This window comes from Zerene cesonia, chromosome 8 (genome assembly GCF_012273895.1).
Source record: "Zerene cesonia ecotype Mississippi chromosome 8, Zerene_cesonia_1.1, whole genome shotgun sequence".
NCBI classification, from domain to species: Eukaryota; Metazoa; Arthropoda; class Insecta; order Lepidoptera; family Pieridae; genus Zerene; species Zerene cesonia.
In genome coordinates this window covers 4,240,111-4,255,471 of record NC_052109.1, presented here as the reverse complement: position 1 = coordinate 4,255,471, position 15,361 = coordinate 4,240,111, and the positions used below count along the sequence as shown (strand labels likewise).

Sequence of the window (15,361 nt, the reverse complement as noted above, 5' to 3'; positions counted from 1 at the left end):
GAGGAAATCTACAGAAGAATCAAAGCAAGACAGGCCACCAAAAATATTTCGCCACTTTGAAGATGATGATTCCAAAGACGGTACAGAAGAAAGAAACCAAAAACGTAAAAATGATGAGGAAAACTCAAACGATAGTGATAGTCCTGAAGCTAAAAAATTAAAGTTTACCAAACAGTTTTTTGACGAGCTGCGAACATGTTTACCAAATGATGGCGATGGACCGAAAAGTGACCGAAGTTCCCCTGAAATTGTGGAAATAAAAGATGTGGAAGACCGTCCTCGTAAATCTCCAAAACTGCAACATCCATTAAAAAGAAGTAAAGCTGTTAGACGACTCATGTTTGATGAGGATAAAACGTCGCCGGTGTCTGGAACTATTATAAGAGAACTCGATGAAGATGAAACTTTAGTTGTAAGAAAGGTACATATCATATTTTTTATATTAGTCAAGCATAAGATATTTATCGTATATACACTTCATATCTGAAATAAACCTGTTATTGTTGTAGAATTGAACAGGATTTTTCGGTGTTTTTGTGACAATTCACGCGTTAGACAAATTGATAAAGTAACAGGCACAAAATTTAATTTAAATAAACATTATAAAGTTGTACAAGTCGAGAGTGCCTGAGGCAATTGTAATACTTTTCAATACATAAAAGACAAAGACGAATACCCAAAGATAATAAAACCTAAATTTTTTCGTAGGTAAATTTCAATTTTTCGCGAAAATGTGTCAAGATAAATAGCACATAACAGAAACTGCTAATTAACGGCTCTCGCCATAACATTAGTAAGGGTCGAAGGGTGACTTTCCTTATCGCTTCTACAATTAAACGCTATGAAATCGCGTATTGTGCTGTGTTTTGTGCTAATAACACCTCTACGCTCGTCGCCCCTTACTACTGGGGTGACTTTAGAGACATTTTGAATGAAATAAATCGCCGCCTTTGGATTTATTGACGGCATTTTTATCGCAGTTCCGTCAATTATGTAATGCTTAGTAAAGTGTTCTTAATAACGTTTTTAAAGTGTTATAATGTTTCTGATAAGAATGAAAATAAAGGTTATTAATTTGTAGGGCGATATCGACCCAGCTTTCAACGTGGTAGAAGTTACTGAGGAGGCGAAGGCATTGATAGCAACGATTGAGAATCGTCTTGGACGGTATATATGCAGACTCTGTCGCCGGCTGTACAATGATGCGTTTGCGCTAGCCCAGCACAGGTGCTCGAGAATCGTGCATATTGAATACCGCTGTCCTGAATGTGATAAGGTAAATAATAGTAATTGGAAACATTTAAAACATAAACTAAAATTGTAGCATAATATATAATTGCCTGTATAAAGAAAATTATAAAAGAGCAAACCACGCAAATATTGTTTGTATGCAATTTTCTTCTAAAATTAGAATATTACTCATAGCAATAAAATGATAAACATTCTTATAAATGCGTAATAAAATCAGGTAACTCTAACATAAGGTGATATTATTCTATAAGCTTCTTTATAAGAACATTTCAATTAATTATTAGTTTCGATAGTATCGAATTCAATTCATTAATTATAATTTTATTCCATGTATCAAGATTTTTGTTTTGTAATTTTTCTGCGAAATAAGTGAAACTAGTCGCTTGCATCGCCTTTTCTGAAATTAACCAGGAGAATAATATGATAACAGATGTTTCGCGAAATCTTTCTTAGTTTTAGCGAAAAAATGTTTACAACCGGATCATTTTTTCAAGATCCCCCTCTACAAACATATTAGTATATGAACAAAGAATGCACGAGGTTTTACGGTATTTTTTAAGTAATAAATAATAAATTAATAAATAATAAAATTAGTATAAGCTGAGTTCAAGGCAACAGATATTTTAAACTTGATTTCCGATGTACACTTTTAGGTCAAAGTCCGTACAACAAACAATGTTTTTCACCTACTTGGTCCTTGATCTTTCAATTCAACAAACTATAATTCATCAATCCTCATTGCCAATTAAGGGTACATTTTTGTCACTATCAGCATTTGTTATTTAACCTTTTATTAATATCGATATATTCAGAGTGTGGGAACGAAATGTAGGGAGGGTTGTTTAATAAACACTTGGTATATTTCCATGGGAAGCGTCATCTATGTCAGCAAATGTTTATGCACCTTAATGATAACGGTATGAGGTGCGTGACGATGATAATTAATTAGCATTCATCTTATTTGATGGTGCAACTGTTCATTGATGCAATAACAAGCACATAATTATGCAACAAATAGGTCTAGGCTTCTGCGAATTTTATGGGAAAAATTAATGCATAGTATGAATACAATTAGTTGGTAATATTCAATTCATTTTTTATTCGAAACTGTAAAAGTTAACTAATTGACTAAACCTAAACTATCTTCTAATTTGGAATATGTTTTAAAAAATGAATTTTCAATTTGTTGATAAATAAATACAATCAAAAACAAAACATCGGTCAATTATAACGTTAATTAACACTGTGATGTTATAAGTTTCATATTGACTTATTATTCTAATAACAATAATGGAGATATCACAAAAAAACATAAAAGTTTGTGAGTTTGTATGTATGTAGTTAATGTTGTGATGTAGTAATCTCTGAATCTAGGGAATCAATTTTAAAGATTCTCTTACTAATAGAAAGCCACGTTAGCTGCGATTGTCATAAGTTATATTTTATTTATATAAGCCATTCAGTATACCTACAAGTACAATATCATTATAGGTGTTCAATTGCCCTGCCAATTTGGCGTCCCATCGACGCTGGCATAAGCCTCGGGTGCCCGGAGCGACGAAACGTCGAGAACCTTCCAACCCTGAATCGGGACGGTTTTCCTGTGAGCGCTGTGGCAAGCTCTTTAGACGGCAGGCGTATTTGCGCAAACATTTGCTGGCCCATGACCAACCGGAAAACGTGACTGAAGTAGAGAAAGAACCATCTGCTTTTCGCCAAGTTCACGTGGACTATCCATCCCATCAGCCTGTAAGTGTAAATGATAGTTGTTATTCGTTAGAGACCATATGATATTGAGAATTTGTTTAAGTATATATTATTATATAAAACAAATATATCCAAAAATATTCTATATTACTTAATTTAGCATTTTTTTTTTTTCATATCAGTTATGCAATTTTCAGTGACGAGTCTCATTTAAAAAATAATGTAATCAAAACATTGCAGGTGTACGTTAGAACATTCATAATATTAAATTGTTTTGCAATTACTATTAATTGTGTTGTAAACATATACCTACATTGGTTTCTTTTGTTCTCTAGGAAGTTCGAGACAACAATTATAATACCTTCTGGGCAAAGATTCCGCCTCCGCAACAGGAGTTGAACTGGGATGAGATGCGCACTAGATGTCCTTCGAATTGTTCTTCGGAAGATTCTAGAAGCCTAGATGTAACGGGCTCAGAGGATGAAGGGGGCGGGGAAGCGAGGGGGGATGGCTGACGTCATGTTTTGCGGCCAGTGCCGCGCTTTCCTTACCCCCTGTCTAACACTCTTTACCCCTATTCAGCTCCTTACAGCCACGACTCGAGCTTTTACTTCTCCTAAATTGTTACAGTATTTTGATTTAGGTGTGTTACGTGTTTTTGCTTACTTAAGGTCTGTAAATTGGTTACACATAAGTATATTCCTTAACGGTTTGTATATATTAATGATCTCCTACAGCAACATTCCAAATTTAATATTGGGTAAATGTATGACATTGCTCATTACTTGTAAATAATATTTTAATTAATTTTATCAGTCTTGATCAAATAGCAGTGTACCTAGTAGTAGAATTTCGTATTATAGAGGTAGCTTAGTTCAATACAATATATTATACTTGATTCAACACTTAGGCATAAAAATATCATATCTAGAATTGAACTTACTCATAGATACAATACACATAAAATGTTAATTATCATTGTATTCTATTAGATGACATTGTATATGAAGCTGCTATAAATGCTTACTTGAAACAGGTTTCTGTAGGATAATTTTATTAATGTTTTTTTTTTCAGTGTTCACACAAATGATGTAAACATTTTTATACAACGGCAATAAATTTGTCTACAATCGTAATCATTAAACGTCATTAGTGTTAAGTACAAATAGGTCTCAAAATATTAACATGATTTTAAAAACGCAAAGAATGAGTTTATAGTTTCATTTACAATTGATTCAATGTGTAATTTAGCATTTAGCATTTCTATCGACCGAAGGGTCATCGCAATCGATAGAACCAGGCATATTTTTAGATGCACCGGCCACCTCCGTGCATTGACTTACCACTTCTCATAATTCTTTCACCACCCTCTAGTATCCATCGGAATCGTAAGTAGGGCGAAACTTGGAAAACGGAGCAAGTTATACGTAGAAATTAAGCATGAAAATATACTTTTAATATATATCTAGTCATAGTGGAAAAATTCTCCTATAAATTCGTCAAAAAATTATAAAAAAATATCTAATTATTAAAAAAAAATATTTATATATTCTCTTAAGCTTCCTTATTCTTAACGTATTCTAGTCGTTTAAATAGCGAAGTTAACGATGCTAGTCATTTATCAAAAAAAAATATTCATATTTATAGGACAGTCATAACTCATAGCGGCTTAAAACCACACCCAAAATTTTAACTGAGATTTGTAAACTCAGTCAAAATTTTAACCAAGGACGTTGGTCAAAACAACTAATAAATAAAAAAAACTACAAACTTAAAAATATGTCTTAGTCATAGAAAAAAATATTTGTTATATCAAAATTCGGCTGTAATAAACAACTATTATAGTATATATACATAATCGATCTGTTTGATCGGAAAACGCACTAAAATCGATTATACCACGCGACGAGCGCTGACGCGACACGATCGCTTCGCTCGCTGGTCTCGTGCGGTGGGTTAAAGTCAACATCACACGACTTTTGTCTGATTTTCAAAGCCATTTTTTTTGTTTTGACTGACTATTAGTTTCTACTGCAATTATATACCTAGTCAATAATCTAGTCACTCTTAGTTTTATATTTTCATTTGATCTCTACAAAAATTATATCTAGTCTTTAAAATTTTTACAATGTAACCAAATTATTTATCTAGTCATTTTTTTATTTAGTAATATCTTTAGTCATCATCATTTTGAACTAGTCAACCAAATGTAGTGTATATTTATAATGCGATCTCATTTCTAGTCGGTACATTAAAAACATTATTTTTACACCATTTACATATAGAGTATATTACTATTTACATACTTACGATCGGAATATTCAACTATTATTGCTCCTACAAATGCGCGATTCGTGTTTATCAAAACACAAGTAGTAAAAATAGTTCTGCCAATTGCGATGATCTTTCTCATTTTTTTAAGCTACCTCCTATTATGTTTTATTATAAGAGAACGTAAAACGTTTATGTACATTTATATATTTAATTATTTAAAATAGATTTATTTATAAGGAAACGTATCGAGTGGAATCTAGTCAGTGTGTTCTTCGCAACGCGTTCCAAAGATTGTATATAAGATGGCGCTATAATTTAATGTAAAACTTTAGATAAAATATATTTATTTAATATATATTATATTTATTAAAATTATTGTAAAAAATATAAAATATTGCATAGGATGTATAGATATTAAATCGTAAAAGTATTATTTTATTAAAATTCCATTATGGTACATTTTTTTAATAACGGAATCAATTTTCGAAATGCGTAATAAATGGTCAAATACTGGTTGCAAATCTAATTTATGTATACATTTAATAATTGTAAATAAATATAGATACAAATAATTTAACAATTTGATGGCTGTTTTGGAGATTTTTGTGAAATCGAAATAACAAATATGCATAGAAGAATACGAGTATCTCTGTTTATAATAACAATCAATGAAAATAATTAAAATAACTGTATTTCTTACTTATATGATAAGTTAGGATTTAATTAAAATCATTATTAAAATATACTACCGTAAATGTGTGTATTTTCACCGAGTTTTTATTATGCACTGCTTTTAACGTACGTAAATTATTAGTGTTTTAGTTTGTAGCAAAAACGTAGTTCGTATTGTATGTTAGATTAATGTAGTTATTGCTGAATAAAAATTAGTTACAAATTGTATGTTTTAATGTTATACCTTTACTTTTTAATTTTATCTTATCTACAAAATGCCCGATGAACTTTATTTCGGCAAATTTGATTATAATTATTCTTCTTGTCTCTGCAATATTGTTAACACCATTTGATTACGAGATTGCAAACTGTCAAAAAATTGGGATCCGTAAAGTCTGACTTTACAATAATTTACTTTCTTGCAATCATTAATAATCTATATATTTATTGCTGTTTCCTTACAGTTTTACAATTATTGCTTATTAATAATTCGAATAGGTCAATTAAAAAAAAATCCACATATAACGACATTAAAAAGGGAAGTTCATTAAGTTTACATATTAGAAGGTGAGACAGATATTAAAACAAATATAAAAAAGAGTGCTAAGTTCAATACAAAAATTATGCTTTTTTTATTGTTATGGTCTTCGCAAAGAGAAGGATCTAAATGAGTGCCAAGTTCTATGAAAAATTCAAATATTATATTATTATAGAAACAAAATAACTCTATTTATTTGCTTTCTTGAATACGTATATCAATTGCTATTATTTAAAAATATGAGATCTTAAATTAGGTTAAATTTGACTTGGCCAGTTTTCATTACACCAGTCATTATATAAAGTTATTCAAAAAATACATACATAAGTAGTGATATAAATAAAATTGTTAAAAAATGATTCCAAAGTTTCGCCATATTAATCATATTCAGGTTGATTAGATTAATCCTAATACGTGCGCCTGTATCTATAAGGAGAATTTAATTAAATAGAATAGAATTTCTTTGAAATACAATTAGATATTAAACTCGTAAATGGACATAAGAGACCTTGTTTTTGTCTCAATTAGGTAACTCAACATTGCTCAGTATACCACGGCCTAAATATTCTTGGTGAAAAATCTCGGAATTATCCGGTGAAGACTAATTAGAAAAAGTTTAGTTTAGTCTAGGGACACGCAAACCTAAAAACCTACTTGCGTAAAGAAAAACAATTAGTGACAGATGCGAAATTACGTAGGATGTGAAGCTCGTATATGTAATAAGTTCATAACGCTTTGTACTGATTTCTTTAAAACAGTTTTGCGTTTATAATACACATTATAAATCCAAACGTTTTTCCAAAATCCAAAATTTTCTGTGCTACACAATTGATTCTTTTTTCGAGCCCTAATAAGCGCCATCTGTACAATAATGTCAAAAGTTGGTAAAAGCTTTGGGATGAAGTAAAAGGGGTGTGAAGAAAGCTCATTTCTGTGTTTATGACATAGATGGCAGTGGAGTAAATATGTAACGTAATATTAAGAGTATATGTATTAGAATTTGTTTATTATTTCGAATAGATACTAGAATTTGTTATATTTGAATATTTTATTATAGCTCCCAAACCAATTAGATAAAACGTATCTGAAAATTTAAGCTAGTGGTTTTCTTTGGTGAGTTTTAATTATTGAATCAGTATTAATAACTCAAAGATTAAAATATAAAATATGTAGATTGAAAGGATATGGACAGGCATATTAAATAGCGTTTGGTGATACTTAGCTGCACTAATTTTACTAGCCAATTTGTAATTTACGTTTTGAAAATTTATATTTTGAAAATATATATTATTGAAAGAAAGCAAATAAATGAAACGTGTTATCAAATACTGACTTCTGTACGAATTTTCTTACACTAATATATATTTACGAGAACTGAATAAGTCTAAACGGCTTACAGATTTCATATCAATGTTATAACATTATTCCCTGTTATTATGAATATCCATTGTTTCGTTGCGGCAGAGTAGAACAATAATTGAAAAATAAGAACAACATCGCATAAAATTTAATTATAGCTAAGCTTCTAACCGATACATTCAGGATTAAAAAAATACACACGTAATAGATAATTACTGATGACTCTTAAGATTGTCTGACTTAATTATGCAATATATCCTTTTAAAATATGAGACCTTCTTCGCGTAGCTTCAGTTTACAGATATCTTGAACGGAAGGCACAATGCTGCGAACGGCGGTTATTTTAATAATTTTATTAAATTTTATAGTCGCGTACTGTTCCGTTCTGGTGCCTGTTAAAACTATTGATTCACCGTCGATACCAGTTGGAGAAAAACACGTAGTGCCCGAGTCAAAGGGAAATGGGAAAAATGTATTGCAAAAAACTTTCCTTTTTAACGGTAGTTACGTGTATCTGGAGGATGTGTTGTTTGTTTTGAAAAATCAAAATTGGACTGAGGAAGAACAGCCATGCTTAAAGAGAACTGTGTCGTTATTGAGAAATTTGCAAAATTTCACGCTATGGGCGGCGTGGAGTAAGTCATATTTATATGTTTTGTATCATTGATGAAGTTATTACACTTTCTTTTAGCAAATAAGTTGTTGAATCATATAACCACAGATAATATATACTTTACCGTAATATAAGGGAGAAATTAATTGAGTTAGTATTGGTTTAATAAACAATATTTTTTTTTTATTTTATAAATACAAAGTGAGAATTTTTCCGACCCCACTAACATATTTAGCTGTATATACTGTACATACATACATAAAAATTATATTTAACTGTTTTATTAAAACTAGGCATTTTTCCATTCAGTACATTTATAGTTACTTTTAAAATTAATTTAATGAGATGCTAAGATTGCTGCCAAACATTTTCGATAAATATTTTATGTACTTATATACAATAATATTATTATATTCGTACTTATACTACGATTTTATGTCTGTACTAAAGATTAAAATGACTTTTCTATTTTATATATTTTTAATTTTGGAGTAATAGTATATTTTAATTTATAATGCTGTGTTTAAGTGTACGAAAACATGTTTAAATAATAGTATAAGACATTGCTCGTGGGTAAATTTGAATTAAAAAATCTAATTTGATGCTAATTCTAGCATGAATACCTATGTTATTTTAAATTATAGTAAGAATAGCTAAAAAAGTCGATGGGACCGATTGTATTAAGTTTCTTGGAATAACTTATTTTCGGGAATGGAATGAAATATAAAAAATATATTATAAAGTTTATATGCAAGAATTGATAAAAACTGCCCAATATATTTAATTATATCTCTAGATTTTAACATATATCTCAACAGATTGGGACTCCATAGCTTCTGAGCCTCAAGGTCTACTCTACGGAAGCCGTTTCCATCTTGGCAACTACGATGAATGCATGGACGCTCCATGGTACAAAGATCATGAGGAACTCAGGTCGCAATACTGCTTGGCTGATATCGTTTTGGAGAGAACGGATAAAGCTGTTAAGAAACGTGCACACGACCCGTACGATCCTTATCAATCCGCTCTCAACTTGCTGGAGGTAGGCCTGGGATTTATGACATGAACATTGTAGTTTCGAAGCTTGCTTTTGCAGTGCTTTCATTGCTATGTAACTTCTTAATTAAACATATTCGCTTGTAGGCGCATTAATGATATCCTACTGATATGATATTATAAACGAGAAAGATTGTAAGTATGGATGGATGTTTGGATGTATGGTTGGATTTGTCACTCTTTCATTCGAAAACAAGTTGGTATAAAGATAGATTAGGTATATCTGGATTAGTACATAGGTATCGTATATTATATCGCGTATTATAATAATTGAGTGTAAATAATTGTTTCAAATGATAAAAATAGAAATAAATCAACAGAAAGTTTGAATCACAAAAAAAAATATTGATAAGATGTTTCTGGTCCTGTATTATTTTATAGGTCTATAATAATTAGTGACGCATGATATCATCATATTCAACATTCTGGTTCTCCTAGGTATAACTACCGTGTGAATATATTAAGAAGTTGATATTGATTTAACTCACACTATTTAACTTCTTATAGTTTTTCTATACATTAACAAAACAGTACTATAGTACAGTTTATTCGATATGACAATAATTGTATTTATGATAACAGAAAATGTAATACAATAACTAATTGAAAAGATCATATTGATCTTCTCAATAGCACAATCCATTTAAATTTATCAGCTAGTATTATTCATGTTAATTTATCAGCTAGTACCATGTCAAATATATTACAAATTCTATATTCTAATACCTCACACAATCTAAATTATATCTCAATTTCAATAGCATCAATCGTACTTTCTGCGTCCACTAAACCGGCTCACATGGGGGATGTGTGTGCCTGATATATGCCAAAAGGAATCCGTGGCGCGTCTTATGGGTATTCTGCTGGCCCACAGCCATCTGGGTGCAGCTGGATTAAAGGCAAACGTAGCTGTCAACAGCTGTGATAAGGCGAACGAGCCTGTGCATTATGATGCTTTATTTTATGCTTTCTTGTGAGTATATTATCATATTACATACTTACTAAAAATTAACATTGACGCAGTTATTGTTCTTAGAATTTGCAATAAAAGGTCCGATATAACAGGCTGTAAGGTCATTTACGCATATAAGTTAACTTAAAAAGCAATAAATGAAAATTCTACCACATTCTCTCAAATAATTGCAGTAGAATTTACTGAGAAAATTTGCAATAGCAATAAATCATGCACATAAATTTGATTTCATTATATTTTTGCCTCCACTTTTCACAACGTTATTTTACCCTGATGGGCTCAACCTCTCCCACTACTCGACCAAGAAACGTCCGTATATCATTTTTCCTTCTATATCTCTTATCTTCTCTTTCTGTTTTCATGGGTTACATTATACTGTTATTTGTTGTTGTCGAAAATGATGCGCACTGGTTTATTTATTACAAGGCTAAAATAGACATATTAATGTTTATTTAATTTTAACAATCATTGAAGTGTTGTTTATAGAAAATAAACACTAAAGCTTAATAAAACGCAAAATTAGATAATATAAATATATACAATTTTTCGTATCGTTTTTTGCGTATTTTTTACATTTGCGTATGTATTACACTTTTATAATATTATGCATAGTATAATCTGTTTGTAATTTTATTTTGTGAATATTTAACTCCATATACGTAATTATGATTGAATTGTTTACAGTTTAGTTTTTGGTGCGCTAACAGTAATCTCAGTGGTGTGCACCCTATTAAACAAAAAAGATTTAAATAAAAGTAAGTATGATAATTATTTAAGCCATAATTAGCGGGCTTTCATGTTGTATTATGAATAGATCAATTTCATACTTATAATACAATGTAAAGTACAGCTTAACCCTCTTCCATTAAGTTTAAAAGGGAAAGTTTATTAGTTTGTAAGTGTTGAAGGACGAATATTTTCTAGCTATTGTCTGAAAGTTAATCATGTCTGATGTGGTGAAGTACATACGCTGGCTTCAGCAGCAAAGCCTCGAGCTGTAGCTATTCTCGAATTTACTACAAAAACAGTACACAATTAAAATTTTAAAATTAACATTCATGCTCACCTTGTTACTTTTATTTTAGGAATTTTAATAATAACAAAAGCATTTGATCTAAAGGACAATGCTTTGGATCTATTGAAAATCAAAAAAGAAGGTATTGAAGTATTATATGGGATACGATTTTTCACAATGGTCATTATCGTAATTAATCATCAATTTGGAATCACGAATGGTGGCCCAATCAGCAACGGTTACAGAGTCGATGAGGTAATTTGTGTCTAAATTGTTCTATAATTTTAAATTTAATAGTGATTAATTGAATTTATACATAATTATTTTCGTGCATTTCTTAAGCTTTAATATATAGTTCGGTCTAATCCATTTTCAAATGTCTTATGTATGTTTATTACGATTGTGTTAAAATTTTCATATATGTGGAGGAGTTTCATATATGGGATTTCAGAAAATGTTATAAAGTGGGAAGATTATTTTATTTATTTGTTTGGAACTGGATAAGCTAAATTTTTGTGCTCATAATTCTTTTATTTCCTTTTCACTAACGTCACAAAAAGTGTTTACCATGCTAGTTTTACGTGACAGGTCTATTTCAGGGGTTTATATGAGCCAAAGGCGTATTGTATAATGCCTTAAAGTATTTAATCCACTGCAATAATATTAAATAAAATATTATGATATAGTCCATGATAAATACAAATTCAATTTTCTATTAAAAATATAATAATACTAATTTGATACCTTAAAAGATAATTATAATAAATCGTATATTCTAATTCCTGGGCGATGATATGTACGCAAGTGTGAGTGCAAATCCGGCAGAGACCATTGACTCGTTGATTGTATAAATGTGTGCGTGCGTCGTTCAAGTTCTCGTAGTTCCTTAAATATGTGACAAATTCCAGGATATAGTTTCTTTTATTGGAATGTTTCTTCTACACGATGACGTCATGGTGGATTCTTTCTTTTGGTTGTCTGGATTTTTGACCGCCAACATTATAACAAAGGTGAAAGGATCTCTTAATCTACCAGTCTTTCTCTTGAGGAGATATGTCAGGTATGTTACACATTATTTAACAAATAAACTACGACGATAATACCAAAAACACTAAACAATATTACGTTGTTACAAAGAGTCGGGTCCTAAAAAAAAAACATACGCCTAAATGTTATAAAAAATTTGAATGACTTTTTCTTTATAAATACGTTTGACTCTCTGCAAGAAGTACTTTAATTTATTCATATATTGTCTATATATGAATAAATAAATTAATCAATTTTTCGTTTTATCTTTTGTATTATTAACTATTTCAAAGTGTTATTGTATAACAAAACCTTAATGTATCAAACTATGCAAATTAATGCAGCATAATTATTTTTTACTCGACAAAAAACACTAGGATGTAGATACATCAATTGCTAGTGAGAATATTTAACGTTCTTTGAAGGTAAAATATCAATTTATCTTGACATAGTTTATAATTAAAATCATGAACATCACAGATTATAAATAAGAAAAATATATTGAGAACTTCTTAAAAAAAAAGAAAGATATTGTCCTAGAATTATATTAGTAGTGAAGTCCCGTGTCCCTTAGTGGGGCATGGGGCAGATGATGTACATCTGTTTCACTGATCGATTTTCTTTACGGACAAGTAGGTGATCAACCTTCTGTGTCCTGCCAGACCCGAGACATTTTTTTTTTGTTCGTCCCCACCGGGAATTGAACCCAGGACCCCTCGGTTCTACGCTCACGCGTTAACCACTGTACCAATGAGGCGGTCGAGAATTAAATTACAATTATACAATTGTTGAATTTTATCGTTTCCGATTTTTATGGGCATATTTTGGATTGTCTTGCTATCATGATATCGACAGATGAATATGCTACTTTTTACTACAGTAAAACATGTCATTCCCATAGATATATGTCATGTAAATCTACAAATTTTATTTTATCACAATAGAATAGGTAAAATATTTTGAACTTACCATGTGAAGTTCGATCAACTTAAAAATAGGTTAATTTGTGTTATTTAAATCACAATAAACGACTAGCCGGGCGAAGCCGGAGCGTGCAGCTATTATATTCTAAAACACTAGCTTTCCGCCCGCGGCTTCGCCCGCGTGGTATTCGGTTATATCGCTTTCGTCTCCCTATTTCAACTCCTAATATAAGTATAATCTATGGCTGTGAATGACATTGACATTTGTTACTCGCGTTTTTTAAAATATGCAAAATTAAATGTACTTTTTTTAATATTTCTGAGAGATTTTCTTAATATTTTTTTCCGTAAGAATCTTCTCCTAATATTAACAAATACAACAAAAAAATAATTAGTGAAATCGGTCCAGCCATTCACGCGTGATGCCGTGACCAAGGAAAACGGGTTTCATTTTTATATATATAGATATCGTAGCACTTTAAAACTTATTTTTCCACACTTGAACATCGAACTTTACTTTTAGAGCCTAAAAATGACACCTTTTGCACTTTTTCAGGTTAGCGGTAGCATATGCAGTGACTATATTCTACATTTGTTCTGTTTACCCCTACTCCGGCTCCGGACCTCTGTGGAAGAAGGCAATAAGTCAGGACACAGACCAATGCCGGAAGAACTGGTGGGCTAGTCTACTCATGATTAGCAATTACTTCGATACTGAAAATATTGTAAGTGAAATATATGTTTTTATGGTATAATTTGTTCATCCTCATAGGAGACCTGTGAGGTGTGCCTGTACCCGTCAGTGAGAACATATATGGGCTGATGACGATGATGGTGATAAATATAATCACCATTATATCAAGATAGAAAGAGTTCCTATCTGTACCTTTACAGACGTTCAGAAATCACCTGAATGTTACATGATTTTTGTTGTTGACATCAAAATGGTAGGATCAACCAAATTCAGCTCTAAGGCTCTATAAAGTCTATATGGTAATTAACGACGAGTTATATATGTAAACCGTCCTTGTTAAATTTAAAGTTAAATTTAAAGTAGAAGGGTAAAATGCGATAAAAAGTTGACATTTATAATATTATGTCGTTAGATACTATTTTTTTTTTGTAACTAAGACAAGTTCATGGTTCACAACACAATCAATTATGAGAACGTCAATAGTAATTTTTTTGCAAATGGAAGTAAAAAATTACACGTGTTAATAGGTTAAATAGAAAAGGTAGTTAATTAATGGTGTATAAAACCGTTTAGTGTTTACATAATTTCAAGATGTAGCAATAAAGCTTTCTCGATATGTTTTGGAATATTATTTTCTTTAACATTCGCATTATTTGGTAATTTTTATAATTATTATGTATATTGATGGACCGTCTCCTTGGTACAGTGGTTAACGCGTGAGCATAGAACCGAGGGGACCTGGGTTCAATTCCCGGTGGGGACGCACAAAAGAAATTTCTCGGTCTGGCAGGACACAGAAGGCTGATCACCTACTTGTCCGTAAAGAAAATCGATCAGTGAAACAGATGTTCATCATCTGCCCTATACCCCACTAGGGGACACGGGACTTCACTTTTATGTATAATGATGAGTCTCCATTTTTTTTTGTTTTAGTGTCTAGTAGTTAGCTGGTATATTCCGTGTGATTTTCACTTTTTCGTGGTGACTCTGTTAGCCTATTGGCTGTACAAAAACAACAAATTGACAGGACAAATAGCTGCAGTTTTGCTGTCGGTTGCAGCAATTATGTCACCTGGGATTGTAAACTATTTATATAATCTGCCTCCTATACAACTCTTCACGTTCGAGTAAGTTTTGGTTCTTTATTTTGTTTATTGTCTGGATTTTTTTTTAAATATTATTAGGTTTATATACTTAGTCTGGCCATAAATACTGTTACACTTAATTATAAAAAAATATTACATTTGAATTTCGAATCTG

General features: G+C 30.9%; 2 protein-coding genes across 3 annotated transcripts in view; both read left to right on the top strand.

Moving 5' to 3' along the window:
- Positions 1-3,638, top strand: part of LOC119828608 (asparagine-rich zinc finger protein AZF1-like) — a 4,857-nt gene extending 1,219 nt beyond the window's left edge. The window contains exons 2-5 of the mRNA XM_038350819.1: positions 1-421; positions 1,082-1,276; positions 2,743-3,000; positions 3,294-3,638. The exon at positions 1-421 is cut by the window's left edge and continues 12 nt beyond it. Coding sequence (XP_038206747.1) covers positions 1-421; positions 1,082-1,276; positions 2,743-3,000; positions 3,294-3,473 — 1,054 coding nt within the window. The 3' untranslated portion in view covers positions 3,474-3,638. The remainder of the gene's footprint in view (positions 422-1,081; positions 1,277-2,742; positions 3,001-3,293) is intronic.
- A 4,461-nt stretch (positions 3,639-8,099) lies between these two features.
- LOC119828669 (nose resistant to fluoxetine protein 6-like) overlaps positions 8,100-15,361 on the top strand; it is a 14,476-nt gene continuing 7,214 nt past the window's right edge. For both annotated transcript variants that reach the window (XM_038350907.1, XM_038350906.1), the window contains exons 1-8: positions 8,100-8,436; positions 9,233-9,456; positions 10,232-10,443; positions 11,128-11,198; positions 11,529-11,713; positions 12,367-12,518; positions 13,964-14,132; positions 15,035-15,228. In XM_038350907.1, the coding sequence (XP_038206835.1) occupies positions 8,124-8,436; positions 9,233-9,456; positions 10,232-10,443; positions 11,128-11,198; positions 11,529-11,713; positions 12,367-12,518; positions 13,964-14,132; positions 15,035-15,228 (1,520 nt within the window). In that variant the 5' untranslated portion in view covers positions 8,100-8,123. The remainder of the gene's footprint in view (positions 8,437-9,232; positions 9,457-10,231; positions 10,444-11,127; positions 11,199-11,528; positions 11,714-12,366; positions 12,519-13,963; positions 14,133-15,034; positions 15,229-15,361) is intronic.